Source organism: Hippocampus bargibanti, linkage group LG02 (assembly GCF_051943395.1).
Source record: "Hippocampus bargibanti isolate YZ-2025 linkage group LG02, ASM5194339v1, whole genome shotgun sequence".
Lineage (NCBI taxonomy): Eukaryota > Metazoa > Chordata > Actinopteri > Syngnathiformes > Syngnathidae > Hippocampus > Hippocampus bargibanti.
The window spans coordinates 3,924,435-3,947,238 of NC_142735.1; the positions used below are offsets into that span (position 1 = coordinate 3,924,435).

The following is a 22,804-nucleotide window of genomic DNA, read 5'->3' on the forward strand; positions in this document are numbered from 1 at the left end:
AATGACTTTCGGTTACGTTTCCACAACCACAGAGGTGTCAGTGGACAGTTGACTTAACCCCGGAGACTGAGGTAAGGGCACATCCATCGTTAAAAGGACACCGAACCAATATGATTTGATGTTAATTTATTAAATCTATTTTATGGGATTATCTGCAGCAAATTTAGTTTAACCGTAGAACAAATAGTCTTTGGATGGATGGCAGCGACGTAGGACGCTTGATAATTTATAATAATTATATATAATTATTATAATAATAATTATTTGTATTAATTATCGTGATAACAGCGATCTTAACTATAATTGTAGCGACCGTGTAACAATCGCATAGTGTAATTTAAAATCGACGTAATAGCGCACACTTACATTTCCGCTTCGTTTCATTTCTTCTGAAATGGTCACGAACACACACATCAAGTATTGAGCTGGCCAAGTGCCTCTAAGTCATCTTAGTTGACATTCAGGTAATACGTGTGTAATGCAAATCGTTAAATAATTTGAGTTGATAAATAATTTAAGTCTTTTTTTACAGAAAACTTCAACAGACATGGCAGCAGCAAGGTATCAGGTAAAATAATCCTCTTAATCCTAAAAGTAGTTATTTTGTCTGATTTCATCGCCAAAACCTCAATGTTTTTGCTTGTGGCAATAATTTTTATCTCAATGAATGCTCAGTAACTATTTAGCGAGTGCCATTCTATTTTCATTTGATCGTTTCTATTCATGGCCTGGGTGCTTTTATACAATGTAGTATTTACTGTATTTTAACTGAGTTAATAGCTCAGGTGGATGTAAATTCTAAATCAGGGGTGTCAAATTCATTTCACATGGTGGGCCACATTTGATCTCGGTGGGCCGGACCAATAAAATGATACCATATGTGACGGGTGTCACAACAGTGGCACAACTCCGTTGCACATACATGCTATAAATAACCAAATATCATTCCTCTATTCATTTATTTTTATTTATCTAGCTATCCAGCGATCTAGTTGGCTATCTTGCTAGCTGTCTATTAGCTATATCGCTATATAGCTATCTATTTACTATCTATTAGCTATCTAGTTGGCTGGCTAGCTAGTTCGCTTGCTATCTATATATATATATATATATATATATATATATATATATATATATATATATATATATATATATATATATATATATATATATATATACACCTATCTAGCTGGCTAGCTATTTAGCTAGCTACCTATTAGCTAGCTAGTTTTCTAGCTATTTGAGTTAGTTCTGGATTGAGTGAACGCTGGCGCATGTGGCTGCCGCTGCTCACCCACAGAAAAACATCCCGTGACTGTAAAGTGACCTTGAGAGTTTTGAAAAGCGTTTGTAGATGAAATGTATTATTATTATTATTATTCAATACGGAAACGTGTTGAACAAACACACCAAGCACAAAGGTTTCCCACGCATATCTGTAAAACAAATGACACGGGCCAATTTTAATTGAAAATTCTACACTCTTTATCCACTTTTCTGCGTTTGGATAATGACATTTTGGCTAATGAGGGTATTAAAACCAAAAGACTGCATTTGAAAACAAAAAACACCGCTGTTTTCTTCTACGTTGATCGAAACAGCGACACTCTTCCCCCTAGTGGACAATTCTTGAATTGCACCCCATAAAAATATGAATTCCATGTCGTTTTTGCATGTTTTCAACTTTTAAATTATCATGCGGGCTTAATCAAACCTCTTGGGGGGGACAGTTCCGGCCCGCGGGCCGTATGTTTGACACTGCTGTTCAAAATGCTTAACTCATCTTTAATTTCTACACATTATCTCTTTCACAATGATGTATTGATTAGGGTTATGTCAAAACCCAAGAAAAAAATGAAATTAACACATTCCTGTTTCCCCATTTTGTTTCCACTCAAAGTACGCAGAGAAACCAAAACCTGGTGACTTGATAGAAATCTTCCGTGGGTTCTACCAGCATTGGGCCATATACGTCGGAGACGGCTATGTTGTCCATTTGGCCCAATCATGTGAGTTGTGGTAACAAAAGGCTTGTGCTGACACTTACACACCCAGGAATCAAATTGTTGATAGATAAAGTCAACACATTTACACGTTTACAAAGAAGAACTAAAAATAAACTGAGATCATGTCGCTGCCTCAGACGTGGGTATGCTCAGAATTAACCGATTGCATTCAAAGTCATTTTAACGTATTCACTGCTAGACGATATACAAAAATGTGTCCACTCCGGTGCCAGGGTTTTTGTCATTGTCACTCGAATTCCAGGACCCACAGAATATTGAGTTTTAGGAATATGTAAACAAGAAATATAGCGTTAGCTATCTATTTGCTATCTAGCTCCATGGCCGGCTATCTAGCTATCTATTAGCTATATAGCTCTCTAGCTATATAGAGAGCTATTAATGTATTAATAGAATAATAAATTTCCTTTCTGCTCACCCACAGAAAAATATCCTGTGACTGTAAAGTGAAGACGCTATATATATGCTTATAAATGAAATGTATTATTAGAAACCTTAATAATAATAATAATAAATTTCATTTCTAAGCGCCTTTCAGAACTCTCAAGGTCACTTTACAGTCACAGGATACATTTTTCTGTGGGTGAGCAGCGGCAGTCCCATGCGCCTGCATTTACTCAACCATTAAAGGAGAACCGACGTCACTCAGAAAAACGTTTTATAGCATCTAAAATACCCAAAACATGCAGTATGATATTTTAGTCAAATGCAAAACACCAATAAAAATGAATTAAAATGTCCAAAATCTGCAAAAAATTGAGCTGCGAATTGGGCATTTTCAGAAAGTCCCGCATTGCTGGAGAATCAAAAGAATGGCTTCAGATTTGCAGAAGATGCTTTCTTGTTACTCATCCAGTTATGAATATGATTCAAATAATTCTGAAGAGGAAACCATAAATGTTTGCAATCGATTAAAGAAGTTATTCTGTGTCATTTTGAGGCATCTGGATGAAATGTACTGTCCCAGAAAATGCACAAGATGGCACCAAAGCTCTGTTGGAAATGGGCTGATTTGTCTGTTGGGAATTTGTGTCAACTAGTATCAAATAGTTGTCTTGGTGAAACACAAAACGATTCACCATCGCATTATTTATTTGTTTTCCTTCTAATTTCGCCATCAACACAAAGTTTTCAGACCAAACAAAGTACCGCAAAATGCATTGTGTGTCTCTTTCTCGGTCAGGGGCTTTCCCTGCGTGACGCGACGTCAGGAATCGTTACCAACTCAAAAACAAGACTTCCTGAATATTCAGCGTAAGTCTTAAAGGACAACCGACATCTCCGGACAAGTTGTGTCCATAATTTGTAAAATATCTTCAAATGACTTCTACTGAGCGTATTTTACAAATATTCCACAGCATATAGCTATATTTTACGTTTTAAGACTCGTGCTGAATATTCCGGAAGTCTTGTTTTTGAGTTGGTGACGAGTCCGTCCGTGACGTCACTGAAGGAACGCCCCTGACCGAAAAAAGAACACATTGTAGCAGTCCTTCCATCACGTCAATGCATTTTGCTGCACTTTGGTCTGAAAACGTCCTGTAGGACCAAAAAGAGGCATAAGAGGGCGACAAAGCTCTGTGTAAGGAATTAATCAGCCTGTGGAAACGGGCTGATTAATTCCTGCTACATTTCCCGTCCCCAGATACCTCAAATTGGCACGGAATAAATTCTTTAATCGATTGTAAACATGTATGCTTTCCTCTTCAGAACTATTTGAATCATATTCATAACTGGATGTGTAACAAGAAAGCATATTATCCGAATCTGAAGCAATTGTTTTGATTCACTAGCAATGCTAAGACATCTTGGCGCGACGTCACGAACTGGGGGCGGGACCTTTTGAAACTGGCCACTTCCGGGTTCATTTTTTTTTGCAGATTTTGGACACCAAGTCATTTTTTATTGGTGTTTTGCATTTGACTAAAAATATCATACTGCGTGTTTTGGGTATTTTAGGTGCTATAAAATGTTCTTCTGATGTCAGTCATGAAACAAAAAAGTGATGTCGGTTGTCCTTTAAAATGTAAAATATAGCTATATGCGGTGGAATCTTTGTAAAATACGCTCAGTAGAAGTCATTTGAAGCCATTTTGTCCAAAATACAATGCAATACATACATATTTATATCGCGCTTTAACAACAGCTAAAGCTGGAACAAATCGCTAACATGGAAAAAGGGAAATTCTTCCCCCTTGTGGAAAAGAAACAACATTGCCATGGCTAGCGCTTTATCGGCAACCAAGTATGAAAAAAATAAAACCCGAACAAACTCGGGAATGGCTGTACATCATATTTTCAATTTTTGAATACATTTGTGAATGGCAGTAAATGGGTCATCTGATTAACACCATCTGAAGTTCAGATGTTTTCGTAGGCTTGTGTGACATTTTTCTTTCATTTCAGTCATAATTCAGGAGGAATTTTAATAACTTCATGAAATCATATTTTCATGTTCGCCCAATCGGCGACACATTTACTGACAATTTTATTAGGCCATTATTGACTCAAATCTAACTTACTCCCCTCGGAAATTGTAATTACACCCCCCTCCGTAATTTTAACTGTACTATTTTTTACAATATGACATGTTCAATTTTAAAACATACATTCCTGACATTAATAGAGGTCAGCTTCTCCCTTTGTGTCGCCCTTAACTGTAGGCGAAGGTCTGGATGCAAATGCAAGCAGTTTGGTGTCTATTCTAACAAACACGACCATCGTGAAGAAGGAGGAGCTGTGGAAAGTGGTTGGTTCCGATCGCTGGGAAGTAAACAACTTGTTGGATAAAAAGTACCAGCCTCGTCCCGTCAACTTGATCGTGAGGGATGCCCACCGTTTGGTGGGCGAAGATTTGCCATATGACATTTTAAGTCACAATTGCGAGCACTTTGTCACCCAGCTGCGTTATGGCAAGCCCCAGTCCCGGCAGGTTGGTGGAAACATTTATATACAGACGCTCCCCAACTTACGAACAAGATACGTTCTGAACGGTCGTTCGTAAGGTGAATTTGTTTGTAAGTTGCTTCAGTGCTCTATTTTGTATGTGATGTATGTTTAAAGGACAACCGACGTCACTTTTTTGTTTCCCAACTGATATCAGACAAACGTTTTATAGCATCCGCCCCCCCAAGTAGATAAAAGTGTAACCTCTTTTTGCAGGTGCGTCAAGCAGAAGAAGCTGCTCTGGCTGCAGGTGCAATAACTTTGGGTGTTCTTGGCATTGCAGCTCTGGCGCTAACTTGGCGCGGAGACAAAAACGAGCGCAAACAGTAATACAAACATCTGGCTCCTTCAATTCAGTGACTCACCAGCAAAGTTTCACACAAACTGTATGTCTCCTAACGGGGATTCAGACACACTAAATAATGTTATGCCAATGGGAAATGACGTACTATTACATCATCAATGTTGAGATTTGTACCGTTTTTTAAATGTAAATAATTTGACAAGAATTGTAAATGTTGTACTCTGATTTAAATAAGAACTGTAAACCTTTTTATCTGTTTGTAATTCAAAATAAAAATCCATGTAATTAACTTTCGAGGACAGTGGTCTATTTTCTGTTCTTTCCATGATTTGTACGTATGTTCTCTTCTTTTAAGGTATAAATTACTTTAACTTACACCCTTGCAAATTTGCCTCAACAAGAACACTGACGTCATCAAAGACGCATGGATATGTTTATTTCAGAAGAGATCATATGCATGCTACATCATTTTTACTCTCTTTTTAAAGGCATAATTTCTTTCCGCTTGCTAATGTGTCAACTCTTTACATCCACCATTGATGGTCCCAGCATCCATATCATCCTGAAGCCAAACCACCCAGCAGACCCATGATTTTTTACATATTTTACTGGGAACATGGAATGTTTTTCCAGACCATTCAAAACAGGGATGTGAGCCAACAGTCTTGTCCAGCAAAGTAAATGAAGGCACACAAAAAAAAAGAAAGACAGACGTGTATTTCTTTCGCTCATAACCAGCCAGGAGGTTAAAAAAACAGCTGAAAGTTTTTTTTTTTATTTGCTAAAAAGAAAATACAGTGATACCCCAGTTTACGAACTTAATTGCTTCTCAGAAATTGGGTGTAAGTCAAAAAGTTCGTCTTCCAAACATTTATTTCCCATAAGAAACCATTAAAATGAGAATAATCCGTTCCTAGGTCCCCATAAAACATAATTTTCTACGATATAAACTACACAAAATATACCTTATTTTACGTATAATAAATGTGCTATTGTATTGTAATTAAATAAATAAACAGTACTGTATAATCCGTCTGTGTAAGATCTCAGTCATACAGGAGTGGTCCATAAATGAAAAGGTTTCTTCAGCCGTCATCTGTACTTCTTTGAAGGTGTCTGACGTTTCGCTTCTTATCCAAGATGCTTCGTCAGCGAACTAAAGTCTTACTGGTAATGAGGTTACAATCTTAGCGGAAGAAAATAGATGGCTTGAAAGGGGAGTAAAAGAAGCTATTTTCATAAAACAGCCAACTCCTTCACTAAACCGCCATGGTGGGGCGAGGTTCAAGTTGGATCGTTTGTACAAGAGACAGCTTAGGCAACATAGGCTTAGTTATGCTGATGAGGTGATACCAGATCAAATAGGGCAATCAGGCCAGTCGTAGACCTCATACCCAGGCAAGACAATACAATACAAGTAATCAGTCAGGACAATAGAAGTAATCAGTGGAGCCGCATGGAGTAGTCCTCTGCTCCCCCCAACTTGAGAGCAGGGACCAATCATAGCGTCCTGCTCCGCCACGTCTGGACAGTAGGGATATATATAGGGCCAAAACTACCAGTAAGACTTTAGTTCGCTGACGAAGCATCTTGGATAAGAAGCGAAACATCCGACACCTTCAAAAAAGTACAGATGACGGCTGAAGAAACCTTTTTGTCGATGTACCGTATAATAAAGTCGTTTTATTTACCTTTGTGATGGTCGTTGATGTAGTTGCCGCTTGATGATATCCGAGTGAAGTTGCCGTGCTTTCTTGGCGATAATACCCTACTAATACTCACTATGTCCCCTACTAGTTGCTTTTAGTTAATCCAAATCAACAGAAGTTTTTCAACCTCTTCTATTGCCTGAGACCATTGCTTAGACAACACAGAAACACCCTTACGTAGCAATGGTCGACTTAGCATCCTGGTACAGGAACGCTAAGTCACACAAACAAACTCTTTGTTTGTGTTTTTCGATGATCTTCTTCTGCTAGACCGTAATTTTCTTTGTGTCATCTTCGGCTTAACACTAGCCTGTGGTGGGATATTTTTCAGTCCAATAATAGCAAAAGTACTCCACTCGAAAACAGACCACGTCTGCACTCAAAGAAAGTGGATGTGGAAAACTAGTCCGCCAGCCACCATGGCACTGATCGGCCGTGTGATTTGGTGTTCATCCGCCGAAAACTAGTCCGCCAGACACCGTGGCGCTGTGTGGTTTGGTTCGTTTGCCGAAAACTAGTTTCTATGCTAACGTTATATTCTCGCAAATTTAATGTTCGTAAGGCGAAAAGTTCGGGAGCTAAAGCGTTTGTAAGCCGAGGTATCACTGTATGCGTATCAGGCTGCGTGCACTAAATATTAAAGAACACAGCCTTTCAAAGGGAAAATGTCACATGACACATGTCACATGTACCTTGAACCTATCAAATAACTGATTCAAATGTAACTGGTCAGCCAATTTCTTGATTGGCCCCTAAAATTACATGCACGAACCAGAAATGATGAAACTCATTTCTATAAATATTTTGCGTACATGGAAAAAAAGTGTATTTTTAAGACAAGATGCTCCATTTTATGTACATTTACTTTACAACAGCGGTCCTCTTATCAGGAGGAAACTGTATATTGTGTCATCCACTCCAATTGTGTTTTTTTCCTATTCACAATAATACAAGGCAAGATAAACGAATTATTTCTGCACTGTCAACCACCTAATCAAGTCTCTGTGATGATCAATGTCGATTGATCATCACAGAGACTTGATTAGGTGTTTGTCCAAGTGAGCGCCAGTTCAAAAAGGAAGTTTCAACTCTTGTTGGATTCGCAATGGGAATATGGAGTCTCCATCTCAAGGGCCTTGTTCAACCAAGGGTGCTCATGGCTGTCTGTACCTCTCAGTCCAGTTTGCGTGCACCCAACTTGAGGGGACCTTTCGCAGCTTTGCGTTCTGCCCGTTTGGCCTCCAGCTCTTTCCTCCTCTCATCGCGTTTCTTCTTGGATAGCTCGGCTTTGCTAAGACCTGTTGGGTAATACACAAAGCAGTCTCTATGAAAAGTGTTGTCGGAGAATAGCCAAACGCAATGTTTGAAAGCTCGTTATTTTTCAGATGTATTACTTGTATTTTGCATACATGATCAATAAAAAGCCGGCAGAGACTGCAGAGGTCAGGTTTCAGTTAAAGGACAACCGACGCCTCCAGACAAGTTATAGTGAGACCTCAACTTACAAACACCTTATCTTACAAACTTTTTGTCTTACAAACTTCAAATTTATGAAAATTAAACCTTATAAGAAGGACTATTTTCATAATACACACCCACCACGGCTGGCGGAGTGATCTTTGGCGGAAGCACACAACCGAACAGCATCAGAAGTCAAGTTACCAACAGTCCTTATGGAAGGTGACTCTCCTTCCATAAGCCATCAACGACCATCAAAAAGGTAAATAAAACTTTATTTTACAGCACAGTATATTTCTTTAATTACAGTCCTCATGTAATGTGCCTCTCTTTCCAAACAGCAATTCCGTTTGACCTTCGACCTCCAACGCCATTCCATCAAGCCATCAATGACCATCACAAATGTAAATAAAGTGACTTTATGATACAATGCAGTGTATTTCTTTCATTACAATACAATAGCACATTTATTATACATAGAATAAGGTATGTTGTGTGTAGTTTTAAGGCTTATTTAGTTCCAATGTATATTTTATGGAAACCCGGGAACGGATTATTCCCATTTTAATGGTTTCCTATGGGATTTTTTTTTTTCAGATACACACTTTTCGCCTTACACACTGTCTGGGAACCAATTAAGTTCATAAGTTGAGGTCTCACTGTATTTATTTATTGATATTTTTATATACATTTTTATTCATGTATTTATTTTCAATGTTGCTGTGCCGATGACTATTTTGTGTTTTGGAGCTTTTTACTGAGCGAGTTGCTTATTCTGTAGCCACAAAGGGACATAAGTCTTCTTGTGCCGGTCCCAAGTCCGGATAAATACAGAGGGTTGTGTCAGGAAGGGCATCAGACGTAAAAGCTTGGTCAAAACTAACATGCGGATCAAACCTCTGAAGATGGAGGATTTGCTGTGGCGACCCCTTGAAGGGTTTTTTAGATTAAATGTATCAAGACACAAAATGAAATATAGATGTATCTAGATAAGAAAGAGAGAAATTGAGTACACAACTTGTATTTGGATGTGAAAGCCAGCTCAGCGAGTGGCCAACTGGTTAAAGTATTGATGAAGTTATCAATTAATGGATGTTGACTACAAGGAAGCGTAACCACAAAAGAATTGGAGACAGTAGGAAGACAAAATAGTCATGTCACCTTGATTTTCATCCAATGCCTCCCAACTTTCTTCAGTGCCCCAGTCTCCCGTTGCGTCTGTACCCCAGCCGCCTCCGAGCTAAAAATACGAAAACACCACATTCATCAAAAACAATCATTGATTTACCATCATACCCGGTAAATAACATGAACCAGTTTATAATACTGTCTTTGTTCAACAGTGTCAACTAACATCCAGATTAATTGTCTGCAATTTTTCCTCAATGTTCATGAAAATTTGAAAATCCGGAATTCCAGGAAAGACCAGACGACTTTCATCACTGGAGGGATGCATTTCATTTCCAACAAGCTCCTTCAGCCAGAGACTGTTACACCCGCGCTGCAAGAAGGAGAGATACCGCCGCTCAATCCTACCGACTACTGTCAGGCTTCTTAACTCATTCACTGCCATTCCCGAATTTATTCGGGAATTGAAAATGACGTGGAGCGCCATTCCTGAATGTGTTCGGGTTTTGGTTTTTCATACTTGGGTGCTGATAAAGTGCTGACCATGGCCTCTGGCAATGGTTTTTCTTTTCCACAAGGGGGCATTTCCCTTTTTTGTTATGTTTGCGCTTTGTTCCAGCTTCAGCAGTTGCTAAAGCCCTATATAAACCAATATGTATGTACGTCTGTGTAAGCTCTCAGTCGTACAGCAGTGGTCCATCGATGAAAAGGTTTCTTCAGCCGTCATCTGTATTTCTTTGAAGGTGTCGGACGTTTCACTTCTTATCCAAGATGCTTCTTCAGCGAACTAAAGTCTTACTGGTAGTTTCGGCCCTGACCAATCATGTGGCTTTAACCGAAGACTGGGGCCGGGGAATAGAGGACAAAAACAGTGGGCTGCCATTTTGTTGTTAGAAGACGGCACTTCATTAATGAATGACGTGCCAGCAGCCATTACTTTTTGTTATGCATCACGTCCTCCTGGAGCGTCAAATGGCAAGAAGGATTTTCTAACTGTCCACATACTCTACGCAGCCAACTCGTCGGCAAGACTTCAGCGCTGATTGGTCATCCATCCCTTGAAACCTCCAATGTGTCTACGTGTGCGTGAAGCACAGTACGCAGCCAATAGCACGCAATACAAAATCTAACTTAGAGCATCTCTGTCCAAACATTTTTGGACGTATAGTATCCACAAAAATGTTTGTATGTACTGTTGTTCGTAACTCAAATGTTTGTAAGTCTAGGAGCGTCAGTAAATCTAGCGACAAAGTCAAATGCAAACACAGAGCAGCAGTAGTGTTCTAAGAGAGTTTGGTCGGTAGCAACCCACAGGGCACCTGACTTTTGAAACCTGAAAAAATGCGGTCAAAGAAAAAAATCATATGATTCCACAATAAAATGAAATGGTTTGATATGATTCTACATGCTCACCGTGGGGCCTGTGGCGTTTCTCTGTGCCACGCAGGCAAACAGGTCATTTTGATTGGCTCCTTTGCCCAAACTGCCACTATCCCAGTTGTACTCGCTGGCTAAGCGGACGCCCTCAGGTAAGGTGGAACCGACAACGTCCGTCTCCTCTTCGGTCCATTCGTTGCCCCAGCCCTCCTCGCCAGCTGAACTCTGACCTTGGCCTTCTTTCTCATTGGACCGGCTGTCATCTGCATTCCAGCCTGAGCTAGTCCAGTCTGAGCTTTGCTTTTTTACCGTCGTCGTAGACAATGACCTGCCCGCCTGCATGTGGTGCATGACGGTGGTCACGGTATCAGTGAGTGAGTGAGTTTCAATTTTAAAAAAGCTAAAACAAAACCTACTTCGTGTCCACCAGCGTTTTTTTGGGATGAAGCCATTCCTGACCAGTCAGTATTCCAGTCATCCTTCTCAGCTTGACCTTTCTCTGAATCCTTATAGTGGGGGAAACAACTCCCAAGTGTTAAAATTGTAACACTCCTACCAAATTACACATACAGAGACCCTACCTCTAAACTCCCCCAATCCTCCTCATCATCCCAGCGCTCTCCTGACTCCTCATCATTTTCCATCCCTTCAAGTGTTTGTGATCTGTCAACAAGACTTAAAGCAGAAGGACTGAGGGCCTGGGATGGATGTGGACCTTTATCTACAGAAGAAGAAGGAGAGAAAATCATGAAATGGACATTGTTTAATTCATATTGAGGTCCTTCATTTGCACGTTGCTTGAAAGTGGGAATTGATGGGGGATTCTCCCACTGGGTCTTGTCACTTTTTAGCAACAATATCCTATTCCTGACTGGCATTCGCTTTTTTTTTCGGTTTGCTACTCACAAACTTGTTTAATGTGTAACTTAACCTCAGTTATGTGCTGAAAATTTCACTTGGGGGGGATCATAATGGAAACAGGCAGGAATGATAATAATACTACTACTAATAATAATAATAATAATGATAATACATTTCATTTATAAGCGCCTTTCAAAACTCTCAAGGTCATTTTACAGTCACATGATAAGTTTCTCTGTGGGTGTGCAGTGGCAGCCACACACGCCAGCGTTCACTCAACCCGAAAGTAACTCGGATAGAATAGTAAGACAACTACAGTACTGTAGATAGAAAGCTAGGTAGCAAGCCAATATATAGCTAATCACTAGCAAGCTACATAGCTAGCCAGCCAGCCAGATAGCTATTGTACGGTATTACAGGAAAGACAAAGAATAAAGAGTAATTAAGACTTTAGAGAGCTTGAAGAGGATGTAAACAAGTATTATTAGTTATAAGTTAGCCACTTAACATGTAAAAGGTTTGCATTTTATTTGAAATTCACTCAATTGTCATGTTTGACATTGAGATGCACCAAAATGGACACCGCCTCTTGTAACATATTCCAATAGCCTACTAAACAAAGTTGCTTATTTGAGCCCAGTTCTTAGCATGTGACTGCTTCAAACGACATTTAAACATAGGGGCCAGTTGGCCCCGTTGTGTCTAAAAAAAGGGGCCGATTTTCTAAAATGGATGGGCCTGATTTAACTGCATTGGCGAAATATACAAAACAGATTGAAATAAACCAAAATACATTCATTGGAGCATGATATTCCTAAAAAACCTTATTTGACTAAAATCTATTGGATCAACAATTTTAATTCAAGTCAAATAATTTATTCATACATAAAATTAAAAGCTTTCTATTTTCTTGAGTGACGACACAATCAATCCTGTGCTATTTTGATATTGTACGGTATTACAAAGAAGACCAAGAGAATAGACTTCGCACAATATTTCTTCCGACTGTTTAACAAATTTCTTTGCTTTTAAGATTTCCAACGTGCTGCAACAGCTCTGAAATCACTCCCATTGGCCACTAAATTCGAATCATTAACAGCAGTTTGCTGAAACAAATTGTCACTACTCTCTGCAGTTTCTTCAAGAAACAAAATTGTTTATTTGCTGCTTGTTTTTAATGTCTCTTAGAGTTTTACTCCTGTTCGCTCACTCCATATTTGCAGCCATCGACGTCGATGTAAATACTGCAATGCTTCTTGATCTTCTTTCGGCTTTTCCCTTCAAGGGGTCGCCACAGCAATGTTTGTTTTGGCCAAGCTTTTACGTCGGATGCCCTTCCTGACACAACCCTCTGTATTTATCCAGGCATGGGACCGGCACAAGAAGACATATGTCCCTTTGTGACTACAGAACAAGCAACTCACAAAATGGTAATCGGCACAGCAACATTCAAAAAAGCAAAAACTTTGCAATGCACCATGGGTAAATTAATAATTGGTTATCTCTTTCGGCAGTTTCTGGCAGATCACGTCAAAAGTTATAACCTCTGAAGGAAAAAAACAGTTTTCAATTGCTGTTTAACTAAATGTGTTTCTTTTGCTATTTTAACAGAAGTATGTCATATGTGGTGCAGATCATGTAGCAGCAAACGTAATAGACTTGCGCCGGTGCTCACGCATTGGAGTTACAAAGTTCCACCAGTGGCTGTCAAAATGCGTAAATGGCGCCAGGACGCGGCTCAGATGCATCTCTGGGACATTCAATGGTGAAATCTCTCCCATTTGGTGAAACATGAGGTGCATTCAAATACACTTGGACCTTTCAAACTCAAACAGAAAAGTCCATTGATGCAGTAAACATCCATAGCTATAAATCTCTAAATAATGTGGTCTTTCTATCAATCTATAATCAGTAATTTATCTAGAAGGATGATGTGGATGAAATTAGTTATTTTACTTAATTCCTACAATACAATACATAGATTTATATAGCCTACCAATGGTTGACTAATACTTGGTCTCTTTCCTGTCACTGTAAATTGCCCTTGAGAGTTTTGAAAGGCGCTTATAAATTAAATGTATTATTATTACTATTATTATTATCCTTTCCATTTTTTCTCATGAGCATTTCTATTTTTTTGCAGGGGCGACAGGCTCAACGACTCATTGCTTTTCCCTATTTGCAGCCGAGCCCGACCTCTCTCGGGGTAGAGAAATGTTTCATCATCATCTGCGCCTTACCAGGGCTTCCGCCTGTGCGAACGGGCGTCACACCGGTGGCATTTGAAGCCATGCCGCCCTCGGCTGTCACGCCTCCCACTGTCCCTGGTGCGTTACGGATCAATTTGGATGTTAGGGAGGACATGCCAGTCACAGCCCAGCCAGCCCAGCCGGAAGAGGCGCCAGGTGGCTGAGCACACGACCCAACATCCTTTTCTGTTAAACACAAGCAATTCGATCATCATCATGAGTACATGGTAATAATAATAATAGTAATAATAATAGTAATAATAATAATAATAATAATAATAATAATAATAATAATAATTTAAAAAACAAACTGGTTTGTACCAATCTCAGCAAGCTTGGTAGGATCTTCTGATACAGTTTCCAGCTTGGAGATAAAACTCTTGATGGCTTTGAAAGACTGACAGAGAAATAACATGGGGAAAAAATGGAAACGACTGAATCAAGCATGAAGCATAAAATTATGTGAACTTAAAAGTCAAAAAAAGTACCTGCTCCCTGACACTCTTATCAGGGTCGACAGTAATAGCACAGAGTGTGGGCAAAATCCGGGCAGCAACCTCACTTAGGCTGTAATAGTTGTGTGTGGCAGCGAAGCCAAGCACACCGGCAGAACGCGAGGCTGCGAATGGGTCTTTTGTTGCCCGTGAGAAGGCAGAAATCAGAACTCTCTGTCTGGTCTGTAAAAGATAGTAATAGTAATAATAACAGTAATAGTAATAATACATTTCATTTACAAGCGCCTTTCAAAACTCTCGAGGTCACTTTAAGGACCAGTAAAGTTGCTTGGTATCATTTATTTTTGAATGTCTTCAATGTGCCTGAAAAAATACATGATGTGTAATTGTCTAAATTGCTTACATTACTCTATTTTATTGCTAGACACTATTTTTATTCTTTATATCTTGAACAGAATTACAATGGTTTCAATGACAATACAAAACAACTACATTTTCTCGAAAATAAGTGATATTGAATTAATGAATTCCGGGGCTTGGCCTTTCGCCTCACCATATATGTTAGCTAGCAACTAACAGCTTGCTCTCGCTAGCAACTAACAGCTTGCTCTCGCTAGCAGCTTGCGACAGCTAGCAACTAACAGCTTGCTATATATATATATATATATATATATATATATATATATATATATATATATATATATATATATATATATATATATATATATATATATATATATATATATATATATATATATATATATATATATAGTAAAGTCTCGTTATATCGATATCGGATATATCGATAGTCCCGGTTATATCGATACTATTTCTATGCACGCACGGAGAAAATTACATGCAAACAGGGTCGGATATATCGATAGTCCCGGTTATATCGATATTTTTTTGGACTCCCTTGAATATCGATATAACGAGACTTTACTGTGTATATATATATATATATATATACACACACACACACACACACACACACACACACACACACACACACACACACACACACACATACATACATACACACACACACACACACACACACACACACACACACACACACACACACACACACACACACACACACACACACACACACACACACACACACACACACACACACACACACACACACACACATACATACATACATACATACAACTATAGAACTCAGTTGCCTAATTAATACTAGCTAACAAACACCTGTTCCTGTTAAGTACTTAGTTGCAGCTTCAGCTGTTGTTAAAGCGCCATGTAAATCAATTTGTATTGTACCTGAAACATTAAAATTATGAATGGTTTGTTTCAAGTATTTCAGTAAAAGAAATGCAAGTAGTTAATTGTGACCAAAGTGCAAAAACAAGATGCAAAAATAAAACTGCTTTGAGGTGTGTGGCAAGCTTGACCTGACTCACAGGTCAACAGATGGAAAACAAGCAGCTAAGTTATGTCGTTTTTTTCTTGTTTTCAAATTCTTGATTATTATTAAATTCGGGACTTCAACCTGAGTTATGATCTCGAAATACAAGCTATATCGAGGAGAAGAAGAAGAAGATCAACCGCCAAATCTTTTGCACTCAGAGTGTTGACTCTTATCGTTTTGCAATCTTTGCTATTATGACTTACACCAGCATGGAGGTAGGAGGCAATCTTTCCCAGGCAGACAGTGGTGTTGCATCGGATTGGGCCTTGCTCATCCCTGGCCTGCAACCTTGCGAAATGCCGCATGAGCTCCTGGTTCAAGTTGCTTTCGTTCAGTTTGGGAGCCAACAGCAACATAGACTGAGCAGAGGAGAGGGAGCAGGGGGGAGTTGCTGCATCAGACAAGTCTGTCAACGTCAGAGTACAAATGTGGTTGAATTTGGAGTGAGCACATACCTTAACAGTTTGCTCTCTGATGGCAGGGTTGGTGTCCGTAAAGCCGTGAACAACATGAGGGAAAATTTGGGAATTCACAGCTGCTTCGTTAAGATATTGAATAAACTGCTCCATCTATAGGCAGAAAGAAGGGGGGGAGGTACAGTGCTGCCTTGAGCCATTTTTGAAATATAAGCCACCATGTTGACTTTTAATATGTGCATTGAATGGTGGCAGTTCATTCAACTTATTCACAATAATGACAAGTTTGGCAAATTATGAACAACAGTTTGTTGTTCGTTGCCAAACCCGGTTCAAGTTTACTGTCAAACTAAATACAGTGAGACCTCAACTTACGAACTTAATTGGTTCCCAGAAAGAGTGTGTAAGGCGAAAAGTGTGTATCTCAAAAAAACACCAAAAAAGACCAGTATTGGACTGAATGGAGCAAGAGCATCATGTCGTAACAAACGGCATAATCAGAATTTTACAAAACTCAGACATGTAAAAGAATTTATTATTTAATGAGTTAGTGACAGAATAGAAGTTATCATATTTGAACGTTTCATGCTGTTGTATGCTTAGTTGGCTGAACACAAGGCCCACAATGGAAGCACTGAAAAAGACTGTTTTTTTAATGTATCACTTAAATGTACATATACTCTCAATAAATAGCTTGGCAGAGGGCTGCAGAGGTTGGGCGTCGATCATGAAAGGCTGCATCCCCTGCCGGCAGTAAAAGACAATCTTCCTCTGTTTGAGCCTTTGTTCAGTGTCCGAACAAACATCTCTGACAGTTAGACATTGGTGTTTAATGGGCATAAAAGCGTTGACATATCAGATTTTTTTTTTATAAAGGCCTAAAATTGCATGATAAATAACAGCTGACCAATTCATCGGTCGCACTGCGATTCCGCAAAATAGTTGGGACTCAACTATTAGGTTCGCATGAAGGAAAGATTTTGCTCCTGTGAACATGCATCAAGTACCTGCTGAAGCAGTCGTATTCTCATGGCCCTGTCTGTGGAGGAAAACATCTTCACAATGACGGGGATGATCTTTTGTTGGTATTCTTCAGCAGACAGGAACTTCCCCACCTAGTGGAGATTTTTGAAGACATGTAAGCTAAAAGGCCATTTACAAATGAGTTTGATGTTGGGAATATATTTGGAAGTATCATGTTTGGTATTAGTTGAAGGCTCTTAATGATCATCCTGGCAGTGTGCTGACTGTAAATTCCTGCACAGGGCATAACTGGTTTTTGCAAAGAAATCTACATTACACATACCTGCCAACTTCTGAAACCAGAAAAGCGTACTCCTGGAAATGCTTGGGAGTATTCCTCATGAAACGACTGTAGTTTTCTGTTACTTTTCATATTTTTTATTGATTTTTCTCCTGCAGATGCCATTACACGACAATGATTTAAAACAACGCTAACTCTTGAGTCTCGATTCCAGGAACGAGCAGTCACTCTAGATTCCAGGAAAGACCTGTACCATGCGCATGCACAATTCATCTAAAGGAAGCTCACAGCTAGCACTGTGCCGATCGCCTGTTCTCGTGTTTTGGTTTAAAGTTGAGTACAGTACTTACAATTTTGACGATTTTGGATTTATTGTTTTTATTGGAAACCGTCATTTTCATTATTAACCCGCAACCCGGAATGGGATAATGAAAACTAGTTTTTACGGCAAAACTGGAGTAGTTGGCAGGTGTCATATGTATATATCACTACAAAGCTTGCTTCTGTCATTGAAAAGGTCATTACAGACAGACAACGTTGAAACCTGGTATGTTTTTATGTTCATAGTGGGGGGAGGGGTCATCCAGCCACAAATTAAAGGCCTGAATGTATTTCAAAGGGCACCCCTATTTGACAAAAGATGGCATTAAATTTCCAAAATTTGAGCGACTGCGGCATGAACAAGTATTCAAAAGAGATATAGAGAGATATTGCCAATTTCCCCACTGTGATACTATTAAAGTCTTTCTGATTCAGATTTTTTTCGGACATAGGACTGACCTTGAAAAGTGGCGTGAGGACTACCGCTCCAGCATTTCCAAATTCAAAGGCAGTGAGCAGTTGAGGCAGGACTTTATGTTTACAGAAGTCTTCTGGGAAAGAGTCCAAATTGTCACTCAGGTCCTGGAAGAACTGCTGCTTCTCCGCCGGCTCTTTAATCTGAGAAAGTTACAATCCATTGTTATTCGATAATTTGTATCATCGACGAATCAACAATTATATATATGGAATTTATGTCAAAACAAATTACTGTTCAACGTGAATGGTTGTATTTTTATGTGCGAATATGGACCTGGATCTCCTCCAGGAAGAGGTTGCTCTCCACAAAGCTGTTACTGAGGAACCCTCCGGGGCTTCTGCAGTTTTGCAGAAAGCGGGCTGGATTGGGCCGAGCTCGTGGATTGGCACCCACAAGCTCACAGTAGTGAGGAACCAGAGCCTTGGGGATCTGAGAGTACAGAGATGACCGTATTAGCATTTAACTGGACTGTCAGTTATAAAGCGCTTTTTTATCTTTGGTACTAAAAGCACTTTACACTGTGTCCTCATTTACCTACAGATAGTGCAGCATAGGAGATAATAAGTTTTCACTATCTGGCTAAAGGACACTTTGACAAAGTTTCAATGTCTGAGGATTGAAACACCAACCTCTAGGTTGGTGTTTTTTGTGTATTAAAAATAAAGCTTTTGAGAACATCGGAATGTTTTATCAGTGATTTTCTTGTGGAAAAACCGATGCGGCCCAGCCTCACCCAGACTCTGCCTCCAGCGGCCCCCGGGTAAATTGAGTTTGAGACCCCTGCTTTACAGTCACAGGATGAGTTTTTTTTTCTGTGGGTGACTAGCGGCAGCCACGGACACCAGCGTTCACTCAACCCGGAAGTAACTCAAATAAAAGCCAGCTAGCTAATAGATAGCTAATAGCTAGCTAGACACCTACATAATAATAATAATAATACATTTCATTCATAAGCTCCTTTCAAAAAACTCTCAAGGTCACTTTACAGTCACAGGGTAATTTTTTTGTGTGGGTGACTAGCGGCAGCCACAGACACCAGCGTTCACTCAACCCGGAAGTAACTCAAATAAAAGCTAGCTAGCTAATAGCTAGCTAGACACCGATATAATAATAATAATAAATCCAGCAGACATTTAAACAGCTTCTTCCCCCAAGCCATTAACTCTTTGAACAGTAGCCCAAATTGAACTGTATAGTGCCTCTGCAATTTTTTTGATGATGATACTAGTGCAGCGTGTTAGACCGGAAATAAATTCCTTGTGTGTTCTACATACTTGGCAATAAAGATGATTCTGATAATAATAATAATAATAATAATAATAATAATAATAATACATTTTATTTATAAGCACCTTTCAAAACTCGCAAGGTCACTTTACAGTCACAGGATAAGTTTTTCTGTGGGTGAGCAGCGGTAGCCACACACACCAGCGTTCACTCAACCCGGAAGTAACTCAGATAGAAAGAGAAAGAAATAGCTAGCTAGCTAGCCAATAGACACTATATAGCTAATATAGATATCCTACAGATAGCAAATAGCTAGCTAGCTACCCAGATAGCCAACTAGATAGATAGCTGGATAGCTCGATAAATAAGAAGTGAAAAGGAAAAAGAAAATAACGATAAATTCAAGAGAAATTACAAAAAAAAACCTCAATATTAATAATAATAATAAGAAAGTTGAGCCAGTGGGGAAAAAAGGCACATTTGAACAGCGCCATTGCGGGAAAAACAAACCTTCCCAAGTGAACGAAGTGAGGATGTGCGGGAAAGTGGCCCATTAAATACTTCCCAGATCAGACAGCCTAACCGCCACACTTCCATTGTCCTGCAAAATAAATAAATAAATAAATAAATAAAAATCATGTTTTTTATTTATTTATCGAATTGTATTTGCCAATACAGTACTTCATCTATTTCATACATTGTCTCTTGCAGTCATGACAAGACCTGAAAAAAATGCTCTCTCCTGGAATTTCTCACCATTTTTCTCCAGTGCAATTGGGTGTCTCGGGTGGGTCATATTTCTCCATGTCTGGATAAATGGACTTCGGATCAGGAAGCAAGGCCCCGCTTGGATCACATTGTTCTGGGGTAACATGATCGAGTGCTCCTAGCTTCCACTCTCCGGCTCGGTCGACAAAGATGGCCCACAATCCCAAGTTGTTATGGAGCAGGTGACAATCATTCACCAGGAAACTCAGAGCTTTCTGATAGAAATACAAACAATTACGTAGAGTCCAAGTTAAAGGGCACCTGAATGGGTAAGGAAAAAAAACTCAACCGATATGACCTAAAACTTTTTAAGTGACTCACTACTATCTGATGCAGACCCCAGGAAATCTCCAATTCACTCGGAGCACCCTTCAGATGAACGACGAGTGGCGTCACAGGCTCAGTAACCAAGTACAAGCTCTTGTCCGTCTGCAATGAGATTTGAAATAAAACAAAGGTGACCAATTTCACAAATCTTAATAAAAACATTAAAAAAACAAATCGGAAATAATGATGCATGATGTCTTGCCTAAGGTAGCAAGTGAAATACGCTTTTTTTGCTCTTTGAGTGCACAGTTTTGTGACTACATTAATGTAAATCAGAGGATCCCCAACTAATGGTCCTGTGGTACCAGGCGACACAGTCAACCCCTGAGATCATGACTGTGAGTGTGCAATTAACCCTTATGGTGCAGAGTAAACATGTACCTCCAAACCATCAACATAAGCCAGGATGTTGGGGTGGCGAAGGGTCTTCATCCGTTTGAATGCTGCCTTAGCCAGCTGAGCTTGTTGTTCTGACCCCTGAGCCACATCGTGCATGAACACAGAAACCGGCTCTCCATTGGACTGAAAAGGGTGACATTGAGTATTCATCAATACCAAACGTGCGAACACACAGAAAAAATATATTAATAGAAAAAGCAAGTTATCAAAGTGTATCAGTTGCGGCTTTTGGTGCGGCTAACTCGGTGACGTGGCGACACAAACGTAACCGGAGTAAGCTGTCATTTCTTTCGGCGCTTTTGGACAAGAATGATAGTACAACGTTGAAATTTAAATTCAGGTAAGCTCGCAACGAATAGCAAGACAATGCTCACCCTTTAAAAGTGAATTGGTATAGCGAACAAGCGCTATGATTTTCCACAGGCCGAAACTAGCTTGCTGTTGTCAAGCGGAAGAGAAAATAAACTTTTTACCTTTCGCTTGCCTCGATGTAATGACCATATTCCTGACTTTTCATGACTATCTGGAAGAATTTCATAAGCGAAGTCTTTGACGGGATCCCTGGCAAAAAAGGACCACATCTCCCCTTTAAACCACACACCTCATCAAACAAACATACTCGCTAGCAACAGGAGAAAAAAATGCGAGCTTGTAAACGGAAACCGGTGAGGAAACACAGGCGCGGAATATTGGTTCCGATGTCATATATGTGTGGGTTTTTTTCTGTTTATTTCATGTGATATTCTATTTTTTCTATATATTTTTTGACTTGCGAATTTCATAAGCTGTAAGCCATCACACTCAATATTTGAACAAATAAAAGCTAGAAATATTTTGCAATGCATGATATTTTCACAATACGTATTCTAATAAAATACGTATTATACTTGTATATCTCCGGGGTTTTCCTCACACATTGGAAAAACATGCAATGCAGCCTGATTGAACACTCAAATTGTCCCTCGATGCGAGTGTGGTTGGCTCGTGATTGTTACTTTTTTGGTAAAAGTCATAATTATTTAAAGTCTCACCCTTGTAATAGACAGGACAACATAAAACCACACTTTTAGCAAGAATGGTGGTAGGTGACACGCCAACTGCTTTCTCAGGCAGACAGACCTTGAGTTACAAACGTGGTTTAGCTGGGCTAACACGAGGAGGGTATGACGACTTACCCAAATTGGCCTTCGTTTGCAGATTTGTATTGATAGGCAGACATAGGACATCAAGTTTTGAGGGTGCAATGAAAGGATAACCGACGCCTCCAGACAAGTTGTCTATAATTTGTCAAATCACTTCAAATGACTTCTACTGAGCGTATTTTACAAAGATCCCACCGCATATAGTTTTACATTTTAAGACTCACGCTGAATATTCAGGATGTCTTGTTTGAGTTGGTGACGATTCCTGACGTCACGTCACGTCAGGAACGCCCCTGACCGAAAAAGCGACACACGTGCATTTTGGGTACTTTGTTTGGTCTGAAAACTTTGTGTTGATGGCGAAATTAGAAGGAAAACACATAACGCGATGGTGAATCGTTGTGTGTGGCACCAAGACTACTATTTCATATTCATAACTGGATGAGTAAAAAGAAAGCATCTTCTCCGAATCTGAAGCCATTGTTTTGATTCTCGACCAAGGCAAGAAGTCTT

General features: G+C 39.5%; 2 protein-coding genes across 3 annotated transcripts; one reads left to right on the plus strand and one right to left on the minus strand.

Moving 5' to 3' along the window:
• Window positions 1-5,458, plus strand: LOC148901233 (phospholipase A and acyltransferase 3-like). The gene is made up of 5 exons (XM_089021158.1): window positions 1-71; window positions 533-568; window positions 1,901-2,009; window positions 4,688-4,956; window positions 5,187-5,458. The coding sequence occupies exons 2-5, from the start codon at window positions 548-550 to the stop codon at window positions 5,298-5,300; spliced, it is 513 nt and encodes a 170-aa protein (XP_088877284.1). The 5' UTR covers window positions 1-71; window positions 533-547; the 3' UTR covers window positions 5,301-5,458.
• A 230-nt stretch (window positions 5,459-5,688) lies between these two features.
• Window positions 5,689-21,787, minus strand: scyl1 (SCY1-like, kinase-like 1). 2 transcript variants are annotated; one of them, XM_089021114.1, is made up of 18 exons: window positions 21,623-21,787; window positions 21,132-21,272; window positions 20,745-20,852; window positions 20,412-20,638; window positions 20,166-20,256; window positions 18,702-18,857; window positions 18,410-18,568; window positions 17,373-17,480; window positions 16,405-16,518; window positions 16,153-16,308; window positions 14,545-14,733; window positions 14,378-14,453; window positions 14,048-14,242; window positions 11,528-11,667; window positions 11,363-11,452; window positions 10,983-11,282; window positions 9,603-9,681; window positions 5,689-8,281 (listed from the first exon to the last, which is right to left on the minus strand). In XM_089021114.1, exons 1-18 carry the CDS (start codon window positions 21,728-21,730, stop codon window positions 8,157-8,159), a joined length of 2,562 nt encoding a protein of 853 aa, XP_088877240.1. In that variant the 5' UTR covers window positions 21,731-21,787; the 3' UTR covers window positions 5,689-8,156. The 2 variants fall into 2 exon arrangements, with proteins under 2 accessions (XP_088877240.1, XP_088877249.1); XM_089021123.1 differs by lacking the exon at window positions 10,983-11,282.
• Between the last annotated feature and the right edge of the window lie 1,017 nt (window positions 21,788-22,804).

Bases quoted from the DNA above. Each gene is read 5' to 3' on its own strand.
- LOC148901233 (XM_089021158.1), top strand. From the start codon at position 548: ATGGCAGCAGCAAGGTATCAG. The intron at 569-1,900 runs GTAAAATAATCC...TTCCACTCAAAG, and splicing joins TGGCAGCAGCAAGGTATCAG to TACGCAGAGAAACCAAAACC. The intron at 4,957-5,186 runs GTTGGTGGAAAC...CTCTTTTTGCAG, and splicing joins GCAAGCCCCAGTCCCGGCAG to GTGCGTCAAGCAGAAGAAGC.
- scyl1 (XM_089021114.1), bottom strand. From the start codon at position 21,730: ATGTGGTCCTTTTTTGCCAGGGATCCCGTCAAAGACTTCGCTTATGAA. The intron at 20,853-21,131 runs GTACATGTTTAC...ATCTCATTGCAG, and splicing joins CTTATGTTGATGGTTTGGAG to ACGGACAAGAGCTTGTACTT. The intron at 9,682-10,982 runs GTGAGCATGTAG...TCGTATTTTTAG, and splicing joins GAAACGCCACAGGCCCCACG to CTCGGAGGCGGCTGGGGTAC.